Genomic DNA, 11,313 nt, shown 5'->3' with positions numbered 1-11,313 from the left:
CTTGCGACAGGAGGGGGAAGAGGGACGTGTTTGACTCGAAAGGATGTGAGGGTGTGAGAGAAGGACCACACGAACACACCCGAGCAGAAAAAAAGAGTACAGAAACCAATGAAGGCGCACACCCCACCAAAGGGACAGCCACACGTGACATACGGAGAGCAACGAGAGAGAGAGAGAGAGAGTTGCGTGTGCGTGCGTATGTGTGTGTGTGTGTTTGGGGGGGGGAGATAGAGAGTCGGATAGTCACACGACAGGAGAAACAGAAACACAAAACAGGTGAAAGTGAGAAGGGCAGGTGTGGAAAGGAGTAGGAGGGGAGGGGGGAGTGAAGGATGCCGGGGCATGTCGGCATGCATGAGAGGGGGGGGAGCTTCCCACTGACGAAGACACACAGATATACACATATGCGCATACGCCTTTTCCTTCGTCAGCGTGCGAGAGGGGGCGAGAGAGATAGAAGAGGAAAAGTGAGAGAGTTTACACCGACACCGTTAGTGCGTCAGCATAACTGTCTTCATCGATCCGACTTCTAGGGCGATGTGTGCGGTTGTGCCGCGTGCACATCGAGGGCCATACAGGTCAGTTTAGAGGGCGTTTCTTCAAGAGTATAGATGCACGCGTATGCCTGTGCTTGTGTGCGCACGAGAATGCTGTGCCGTCCATTATTCCAGTTTCCTGCCCCACCGGATGGAGATACGAAGAGATCGGATGAGCGGGAGTCCTACTCAGAGGGCACGGACAGTGAAACTAACGAGAGAGAAGGGGGCCATGAGGTCCACTGGGTCCATTTTCAGCGGAAGTGGAGACTGGAGGTGCCACTGAGAGACACAACTCAGATCGCTGTTGCAACAGAGAGAGAGAGAGAGAGAGAGAGAGAGAGGGTGTGTGTGAACGAAAGAAGAGCAGCTCAACCGCCCTTCCCGTGATCGCTCGTCGCGCCGTCATGTCCCTGAGAAAGAGAAAGCGCAACGCAGGACTAGAGGGAAGCGAGCCAACACCAACAACACCAACAACACCAACGACACCAACACCAACAACAACAACAACACCAACAACACCAACAACAACAACAACAACAACAACACCAACAACACCAACAACACCAACAACAACAACAACAACACCAACAACAGCAACAACAAAACACGCAATTTTTCGTTCCCGCATGGACTCGTACATGCACCTGCTGACTTCGGAGGAGGGGGCGCCGCTGGGGTCCGTCGTTAGGTTCGCTATCTGAGGCAGCGCCTTCACCGTGGCATATGCATGCATGCGCAGTTGTTGCCCTCGCTCGTGTGCGATCAGAGCGAGAGGGCGAGCGAGGAGTGGAGGTATTCTGTTGAGGAGTACCATCCCATGCTCTCGCCTGGCCAACGGCGATGCCGCAAACGTGTTTGACGTCGCCAGGTAGGTCGGGCAGCTGACCTCTGCATTCCGCTCATACGGCATTGATGCTTATCGTTTCGATGATTTCCACGAAAGTGCTAGGTTCACTCCTTCCCACATCCATCATGCCTCTCACCCGGCGGCAGAGACAACGGAGGGGGGGGGATGGCTGGCCGAGGTGGGATCAAGTTGATCGCGCAGACAAGATAGCAAACACCAGCTGACATCTTCCCTAACGTAAGGGGGACGCAAAGAAAGCTACCACGGCCCACATGCACATATTCACCCGTGTGTGGGGGCCGGAGGCCGCCCGAAAGAAACAGCGGAGGCCCCCTCCCTCGGCACGAAGGTGAAACCCGTTTGCATTGAGAAGGAAAGAGAGACAACGTCGACGACGAGAGAAAGTCAGCAAAGTTCGCGACTGAAGTATGAGGAACAGAACGCGGAGAGAAGGGGAACGGAAGGAGATGCATGTGTGTGGCTCCTCCTGATCGCCTCTCCCGAGGAGGCCGAACACGTCTGCTCTCCGGAGACCACCTCGACGACACGGCCGGATCGTCTGTTTCGTGATTTCCCTTTTCCTTTTCCCCACTGCAGGGAGTTGTATCGCATAATCCCTTACTCGGTGCAGGAGGTAAGAAGAGGGAGAAGAAAGGCGAGATGCGTCATCGTGTCTCCCTTCCTCGATAGACCTGCACACGATACGCTCTCTACTTGCATCTATATGCATGCACCTATGCACACACACAACATCAGAACCAGGAATCAGACTGTGTAAGTGTGTGTGTGTGTGTGCTTGAGTTTGGATGCTGTTTTGTGTGTCCAGGTGTGAGTGGGCGACCGTGTGCTGCAGCGGAGTGTGCTGCTTTGAGGGTGGAAAAAGGGAGGGAGCAGAGAGGGTGGGAGGGGAGGGGGTGGGTGGGAGAGAGTGAAATCCATGAAGTTGTGCTGGGGAAAAGAAGAACATCCTCTGTCGCTGATGCAGAGCGCGCGCACGCTGCACGTCGCGCATGTTGCGTTGTTCGTGTTTCTGAGTGCCTGTTCATGCGGCCGTTCCCTCCGACAGTCGCTCTTCTCTCCTCCTGCTGCACCGGCACGCTGATAAGCCGCGAGGCCAAATGCCGTGGCAGGAGTGCCGGCATGACATGCCCTCCTCCTCCTCTCGCAGAATGCAGACCTGCATCGAGGGTTCGCCAAGGAGCCGGGTCCAACCAACACCGTTCGGCGTCGCTCAGTCCAGCGCAAGGCCACGGCAGCACACAGCGCAAGCTCGGCCCGGGATCACGCTCGACACCACCGCAACGCAGCCAGAGCAGAGACAACACAGAAGGTGGATGCGCATATTTGTGGAGCCGTCGACACCATTCGCAGCGCAGTGGTGCGAACGCGATGATGGCCGTAGGTCTCTGCGGCACCGCGCTGCTCCGTACCTGTCCGCCGACACCAAGAGCCCGCTGTCCATGCCCGAGGGCAGGCTGCCGGCTGCTTGGCCTCCCCATACAGAGCGGGCACTCGAAATGTGGTGCCACGCTGACGTGGCCCGCATCATCAGGGCAACGCAAGTGATCTCTGAAAGGAGAGCAAGGACGCACGAGAAGAGCAGCGATCGTGGCGCGAGCGGAGAAGCAGTCACAACAAAGACGAGGAGGGAGAGGAAAACTATGTCGGAGAACCATGTGGAAACCGAAGGCGTCGCCCATGCAAGAACGATATGGCGGTAACGATCGTTGGAGGCGCGGCAGCAGCTCACAGAGACACACATCTGCACAGACGCGCAAACGGAGGAGGGGGCTGGCAGGGACGAGGAAGAGAGACAGAGAGGCAGAGCGAGGAAAATCATAAGAAACGTGGACGCAGAGTTCGCATGTGGAACATGCGAACTCATTCAGTCGACACGGAAGTCATGCGGTGGTGCAGACCACCTGTGGGAGTGACTATAAGCGAGGAGGTCGGCGTTATTCTTGGTGATGGCTTTGTTTGCGTGTGATTTGCTTCGCCTTCATTCTCCGCAGCAGCCGCGACACAACAGTCGGTTTCGCTCGTCCCCTCCTTGCCCCCATCTGCAAGCACGACTACTACCACTATTGTGCGTTGCACTACAACTGCAGCACCTCTGCCACACGGGCGCACCGGCACACCCGCTCTCTTCGTCCCTCCGACACCCCTCCCTCATGTACTCATTCTTTCAGTTGCTCTCACTGCTATCGCCGTTCTGCCCCTTCAGCAGCGCTACCTCATCCTGGCGCACCTGACGCGGCATCACCTTGCCAGCGGCGTTGCGAGGAATCTCGTCCACGACGCGCACACCGCCGTGCAGCCGCTTGTGCGGGAGCATGCTTATCATCGCGAAGCGGTACAGCTCGTCCGACGCACGGACGGCGTCCTCTGGGGACACAGAGGGCTCCAACACGACGAGCGCACGCGGGTTCTCGAAGCTCACGTCGCGCGGGTCCGGCACGCCAATCACCACGCAGTCCTTCACCCACGGGTGCGTCAGCAAGAGCGCCTCCAGGGAAGCCGGCGACACCTGAAAGCCCTTGTACTTGATCAGCTCCTTCAGCCGGTCCGTGATGACGAGCTCGCTGGCCTCAGCGTCGAACTTGCCGATGTCGCCAGTGCGGTACCAGCCGTCCTGCATGCACATGATCGTGTCCTCATCGCGCAAATAGCCCTTCATCATCTGCGGCCCACGCACCCACACCTCACCCTCCGCGCCGGGCTCTGCGTCGATGCCGGAAGACTTGTCTGAGCCGCTCTGCTGGCTGTCGTCCACCTTCACGATGCGCAGCTCCGTGTCCGCCACAAGCACACCGCAGCAGCCTGGTGTGCACCGTTGGCCCGACAGCGGTGCCGTCACAGTCGGCGCCATCTCCGTCATGCCGTAGCCCTGGGTTACAGCGCAGCCAGGGATCAGCTGCTCCACCGTGTTCACCACGTCCGCTCCAAGCGGCGCCGACGAGGAGCAGAAGCGCTTGAGCGACGACAGGTCGTGCCGCTTCACCTTGTCCGCGTTCTTGAGCAGCGAGATGAGGATCGGCGGGGCGACGAGGTTGACCGTTGCCTTGTATTTCTCAATCGCGCGCACGTAGTCCTCGACCGAGTACTTGGACATCACCACCTGCGTCGCAGCGTAGGCGAACATGCAGTTCATGCACGCCGTGAACCCGAAGACGTGAAACAGCGGAAGAACGGTCACGGCGGTGTCCTGCGAGCCAACGCCGAACGCTCCGGCGGACTGCTCCGAGCACGCAATGAGCGCACGGTTCGTCAGCTGCACACCCTTCGGCATGCCGGTCGTGCCGCTCGAGAAGAGGATGGCCACGGTATCGTTCGGTGTGGCCCCCTTCAGCCCGTCGTAGTCCGCAGGGATCTCGGGAGCGTCTGTCTTGAAGAACTCCTCCGGGTACAGCACCTGGACCTTCCGCCCGGTCTCCTGCTCTACCAGCGCCACGGCCTCCGCGAGCTGCTTCTGAAAGAAGTGCATGCCCAGCACCACCTTCGCACCGTTCACCTTGAAGTGGTACGCCAGCGTCGACGCTGTCGCCACGGCGTTCACCGTCGACGCGATCGCGCCGAGGCGCAGCGTGCCGTACACCAGCGGGCCGTACACGACCGTGTTCAGCATGCACAGGCACACAACGTCGCCCTTCCGCACGCCATACTGGTACAGTGCTTTCGCCGCGTGCTCCGTCGCCTTCATCAGCTCCGGGTACGTGAGTGCCTTACCCGTCTCCGCCTGCACCGCAGCGATTTTCTTCGGGTCCGCCGCCGCCATGCGCTTCATCAGATACCCGTACAGCGTCGTCTCTTGGTTCACCTTGTCCATCACCGACGGCAGCTTCGACTTGTAGATGCGCATGTCCTCCGTCGCCCGCGGTGCCGCCGCGGACATGAAGTACCAGCGCCGCGGCTGATGCAGTCCCACCGGCGCAGCAAGCCCACAGGCAAAGCCGCTAGTCGTGCTCCCGCGGCCGATAAAGGGAAGGGTATACATGGAGGAACGATAGCTGTAGGCAACGGTGGTAGCTGGTCCACCAACAACGAAACGAACGTCGGATCTGTTGAGGCGGCCCATTCTGTTTTGGGGCATTGGCGTGCACGCGTAGACGGCGGGCGAGGGGGCGGGTGGGAAGAAAAGCCAGACTCTTCGGGGAGCCACGCAGATCGCAAGGATATGTCGAGGGTGCAGAGGGGGGGGGGGAAAAGGTTGAGGAGTGGCCCAATATCCTCGAGCGACCCACGCGTTACGGAGTCGGTGAGGCACGAGCAGGGGGGGGGCAAGCGGGCAAGAGATAGACCACGGGCGATGAAGATAAAAGGGGTGTTGAGCGAAGAGGAAGGAGGCGGTGGTGGTGGCATCATGAACAAAACGTCATCCTCGTAAAAAGAGGTTTGAGGCAGGCACGCACATGCACACCGACACCCACACCAAAGAAGGTGTGTGTGTGTGTGTGGGGGGGGGTAAAGTGGGCAACACCGCGAACGCGAAGCAAAGGGCGGTGGGAAGGGAAGGGATGAGGCAGGCACAAGTGGTAGGAGCCGAACACAACAACAAGAAACCAAGCAACGGGTGCAGGGGAGGGTCGTGGTGGTGGAAGGGGGAAGGACGGGAGTTCCGGAGAGGGGGATCGACTGTGTCGACGCGCCCGTTTCACATCGGTGCTAGTTGGTGGGAGTGAAGTGCCGTCGCGACGCACGACTTGAGCGAAGGGGCACACAACGAAAAACGAAAAGAAGAAGCGAAGAAAAGGGAATGCTGAAGACGGTGGCACACAGATAATTCAAAACAGCGACGTGCTTTGCTTTTTCGTTGTTTTCGTTTTTATTCCAGCGGCAGCGGCAGCAAAGGCGGTGAAGCAGCGAAAAAGAAGGGGAGGGGGAGAGAGAAGGGGTGAATTTTGTGTATTGTGCGCGTATTGTGTGTGTGTGTGTATGTAACGAAGTGAGAGGGAGGGAGCGAGAGCGAGCGTGAGAGATGGTGAAACAAAGCCAGAAAAACGAAAACGAAACAGCGCAGCCGATGTGGATGTACAACTCGATATAGGCGATAACATTAGATTCCTTAGTAGTGTCGTTGTTGCCCTTGTAGCGGTGGCTGTCGCTCACTGCGTTTTCATGGGCTAAGGGGGGGGGTTCGTTGCCTTTCGTTGCGTACCCGTCACGCTCAGAAGATGCGCATACGAGTCGAAGGAGAAGGCCGTATGAACTTTTTCTCCTCGTTCGTAATTCACGATGGTGATGCGTGGGTGCCGTTCCACGCGGTGATGGGGGGGGGGTTGAATGAAAGGAGAAGAGAAGAGGGGGGAGGCACGGTGATAGTGACAATGTCGCCAGTAGGTGAAACGGCGTTAGTGGTGGAAGAATGGGGCCGTTGGATACGTGATTACAAAGAAAAGAGAAGGACAGTGAGGAAGCGAGGGAGCGAGGGTGGGGGATGAGATGTGCGGTGCAGCGACATGATTACGGCCTCTGCTAAGAAGAGGGAGGAACAGAACGAAAGACAGTGGCCAACACCAGGTACCGCGCGACTGCCGACAAGAGTAAAACGAAACGGACGAAGAACGGCGTTACGTCACCCCCTAGCAGCGGGACACAGAGTTCTTTCGTATTGTATACAAACGACATCTCTTGGCATTCTCTTTCCTGGTCTCGTACTGTCGACCGACACGCTCGCCGTGCGAGCCTCGAAAAAGCGCGTGGGATGTGCGGTCACCACAGCCACTGCGTGCATCCCCGCTCACTTAGGGGCGGGGGAGGGGGAGGGGAAAGAGATGCAGCCCCCCCCCCAAAAAAAAAAGAGAGCTGCTCGTCAACGGAGACAGCTCATCAGATGTTTTTTTTTTTCTGTTGGTTGCGACACGGCACGGTGTTCTCTTTTTTTGCCATTTTCGTTTTCTCATCCCTTTCATTCATCCCATCATACAGCATTCGAGCCGCTGTCGCCACCACCCTTTGGTTGCAGGAAGCCACATACATGCAGACGCATACAACACCAGCTACACTCATTGTCAACGCCGCGACTCAAACCAGGAGAAGGCGCGAGGACAACAACAACTAAAAGAAACGCGAGAATAAGATGGAATACGCCCAAGAGAAAGGCACCTCGATGGAGAGGGGGGACTGCAAAAAAGCTGGTCGAACGCTTTAAGGGCCCATTGGTACCCATGGGGGCTAGGGGGGAGGGGAGTGGCAGAGGACAGTGAAAAAGAGAAGCAAGACCCTTACGCCGCTCCAAATAACGCCCCATACACACACGCACACTGCCTTGAGGAGAGAGGGGGCGAAGTGGGAGAAAGTGTCAACCAGGAAGTCGAGACAAACAAAAAAAAAAGGGGATGGGAAGGGTACTTGAAAAGGGAATGAAAAGGTGTGTGTGTGTGTGTGTGTGTGTGTGTGAGGGGGGGGTGGAAACAACAAGAAGAAAATATGTTTCGTTTTGGATGAGCGTATAAATAGCAAGACAGGCGACGCAAGGCCACGCTGGAGAGAGAAAGAGAGCGAGCTGAACGGAGGAGGAGGAGGGAGAAAAGGCAAAGTGATGATACTGGTATGCAGACAGCCTCAGGCACAGAGAGAGGGGATCCAAATACACAGACACCCCCTTCTTACAAAAAAAAAAAATCAGCTAGCACCATCAGAGAGATGGAGAGAAAACGGAAAGTGCCGTGCAATCCATTCCAGCACTTGACACACACACACACACACACACATACTTACAGGGGACAAAAACGGAACAGCAGGCGCTCTAAGAAAAAAAATGAACAAAGAACAAGAGGGCGACGGACCATCAGCAGCTCGATTATTGGGGTATAAGGCAAGCGAAGAGAGAGAGCGAGCAAAGGTCGGCGTTGGCGGTGGGGAAGAGGGTAGTGTCGCAAGCAGCAGTACCAACACGTATGTGAGCCGCCCGACAAGGTGGTGGTGATGCCGGCTACGCGAGACGGAAGTAGCAAGTACACCACCGGACGCAGAGAAGGAAGCAAACAGCAGCGCGAGTGAGCCTGCGGATGGCAATGGCGTGTTCTAACCCCAAACAGCAAACAGACGCAAAGCAACAACAACATGCAACCAGAAAAACGAAGGAGAAAAACACGCGCAGACATCGCGAAAACCCACTGGCAGAGGGGACTCTGGGAAGGGGGAGGGGAAAGCTGCTTTTGCGTTGAGGCAGACTAAGATCTAGGTAGCACAAAGAGCACGAGGGCTTGGACACCCACACCCACACAGGATGTGGCATATTCGCCTTGAATCATCTCCCAAACTAGGCAGCTGCAGCGGTAGTAGTAGTGGTACCTTGCCTGTTAGTCTCTGGTGCAGCGCTATCGCCGTTCTGCCCCTTCAGCAGCGCTACCTCATCCTGGCGCACCTGACGCCGCATCACCTTGCCAGCGGCGTTGCGAGGAATCTCGTCCACGACGCGCACACCGCCGTGCAGCCGCTTGTGCGGGGGCATGCTTATCATCGCGAAGCGGTACAGCTCGTCCGACGCACGGACGGCGTCCTCTGGGGACACAGAGGGCTCCAACACGACGAGCGCACGCGGGTTCTCGAAGCTCACGTCGCGCGGGTCCGGCACGCCAATCACCACGCAGTCCTTCACCCACGGGTGCGTCAGCAAGAGCGCCTCCAGGGAAGCCGGCGACACCTGAAAGCCCTTGTACTTGATCAGCTCCTTCAGCCGGTCCGTGATGACGAGCTCGCCGGCCTCAGCGTCGAACTTGCCGATGTCGCCAGTGCGGTACCAGCCGTCCTGCATGCACATGATCGTGTCCTCATCGCGCAAATAGCCCTTCATCATCTGCGGCCCACGCACCCACACCTCACCCTCCGCGCCGGGCTCTGCGTCGATGCCGGAAGACTTGTCTGAGCCGCTCTGCTGGCTGTCGTCCACCTTCACGATGCGCAGCTCCGTGTCCGCCACAAGCACACCGCAGCAGCCTGGTGTGCACCGTTGGCCCGACAGCGGTGCCGTCACAGTCGGCGCCATCTCCGTCATGCCGTAGCCCTGGGTTACAGCGCAGCCAGGGATCAGCTGCTCCACCGTGTTCACCACGTCCGCTCCAAGCGGCGCCGACGAGGAGCAGAAGCGCTTGAGCGACGACAGGTCGTGCCGCTTCACCTTGTCCGCGTTCTTGAGCAGCGAGATGAGGATCGGCGGGGCGACGAGGTTGACCGTTGCCTTGTATTTCTCAATCGCGCGCACGTAGTCCTCGACCGAGTACTTGGACATCACCACCTGCGTCGCAGCGTAGGCGAACATGCAGTTCATGCACGCCGTGAACCCGAAGACGTGAAACAGCGGAAGAACGGTCACGGCGGTGTCCTGCGAGCCAACGCCGAACGCTCCGGCGGACTGCTCCGAGCACGCAATGAGCGCACGGTTCGTCAGCTGCACACCCTTCGGCATGCCGGTCGTGCCGCTCGAGAAGAGGATGGCCACGGTGTCGTTCGGTGTGGCCCCCTTCAGCCCGTCGTAGTCCGCAGGGATCTCGGGAGCGTCTGTCTTGAAGAACTCCTCCGGGTACAGCACCTGGACCTTCCGCCCGGTCTCCTGCTCTACCAGCGCCACGGCCTCCGCGAGCTGCTTCTGAAAGAAGTGCATGCCCAGCACCACCTTCGCACCGTTCACCTTGAAGTGGTACGCCAGCGTCGACGCTGTCGCCACGGCGTTCACCGTCGACGCGATCGCGCCGAGGCGCAGCGTGCCGTACACCAGCGGGCCGTACACGACCGTGTTCAGCATGCACAGGCACACAACGTCGCCCTTCCGCACGCCATGCTGGTACAGTGCTTTCGCCGCGTGCTCCGTCGCCTTCATCAGCTCCGGGTACGTGAGTGTCTTACCCGTCTCCGCCTGCACCGCAGCGATTTTCTTCGGGTCCGCCGCCGCCATGCGCTTCATCAGATACCCGTACAGCGTCGTCTCTTGGTTCACCTTGTCCATCACCGACGGCAGCTTCGACTTGTAGATGCGCATGTCCTCCGTCGCCCGCGGTGCCGCCGCGGACATGAAGTACCAGCGCCGCGGCTGATGCAGTCCCACCGGCGCAGCAAGCCCACAGGCAAAGCCGCTAGTCGTGCTCCCGCGGTTCACCTTTCTCATGTATGCCGCGGCGCAGGTGGCCCTCACAGGTGTCGATACGGCAGCCGCGCTCGTGGTGCCGAAGCGACTCACCGGGCTGGCTGCACACAGCCGACGCGCGCAAGAGGGAAACATGGGTCGACACACTGCGGGTACTGTTTGCAGAGTCGTGCGTTTTTACAAGGGTGGCTTCTTGGTGGATTCAAAGAGGGCGGAAATAAGTTCGGAAGGGTAGATGGTTGTAAGGGTTGAGGGGAGTGCTGCGTGTGCGTGTATCTATACCTTTGTACGCCACTGAGATCACCCGAGCGGCGAGTCTGAGAGGCAGTGGTAAGGATGGCGGTGCCGAGTAACACAGGCTGGATGCACGGAGGTAGGATGGGAAGAGGATTGCTACAGTTAGGGCGACAAAAGAAGAACTCCCCAAAATATATAAATGTAGACGACGAAGCACACAGAGTGTCGGGCGTATGAGGAGTAAAAGAGAAGGAGAGATCGAAAATGAGAGCGAAAAAAAAGCAGCTAAATAAGAGAGGCGACAGAGATACGCAAAACGGCGATCGACACCACAAGAGACGGCTGAAGTGTGAACGAGAGAGAGAGAGAGAGAGAGCTAGAAATACCCCGAAAAGAAACAAAATCAAGTATGTAATAACGCAGCTCTGGGTGCTCGTAATTAGCTTCTCATAGAGTTGTGAGCAAGCAAACAGCGAACGAGGTGTAAACGCAGTATCACACTGCAGGGAGGAAGATCCCTCAAGAGCTTGAGCGCCTGGCAGTGTGTCCCTGCGTATGTGTGCGAGTCTTAATGCGCAGATCGCATATCGAGTGTGAAACAGATGGAG

General features: G+C 58.0%; 2 protein-coding genes across 2 annotated transcripts; both read right to left on the bottom strand.

Annotated features, from left to right (window-relative positions):
* Window positions 1–3,571: 3,571 nt before the first annotated feature.
* LMJF_19_0995 (4-coumarate:coa ligase-like protein) lies at window positions 3,572–5,380 on the bottom strand (the record flags this gene model as incomplete). Its single annotated transcript, XM_001682630.1, has 1 exon — window positions 3,572–5,380. One exon carries the CDS (start codon window positions 5,378–5,380, stop codon window positions 3,572–3,574), a length of 1,809 nt encoding a protein of 602 aa, XP_001682682.1.
* Window positions 5,381–8,647: 3,267 nt separating this feature from the next.
* Window positions 8,648–10,489, bottom strand: LMJF_19_0985 (4-coumarate:coa ligase-like protein; the record flags this gene model as incomplete). Its single annotated transcript, XM_001682629.1, has 1 exon — window positions 8,648–10,489. The coding sequence occupies one exon, from the start codon at window positions 10,487–10,489 to the stop codon at window positions 8,648–8,650; it is 1,842 nt and encodes a 613-aa protein (XP_001682681.1).
* Window positions 10,490–11,313: the final 824 nt, after the last annotated feature.

Source organism: Leishmania major, chromosome 19 (genome assembly GCF_000002725.2).
Source record: "Leishmania major strain Friedlin complete genome, chromosome 19".
In the NCBI taxonomy this organism is placed as follows: Eukaryota; Euglenozoa; class Kinetoplastea; order Trypanosomatida; family Trypanosomatidae; genus Leishmania; species Leishmania major.
Note: the sequence above shows the minus strand (reverse complement) of the source record. Positions and strands in the feature narration are given on the sequence as shown.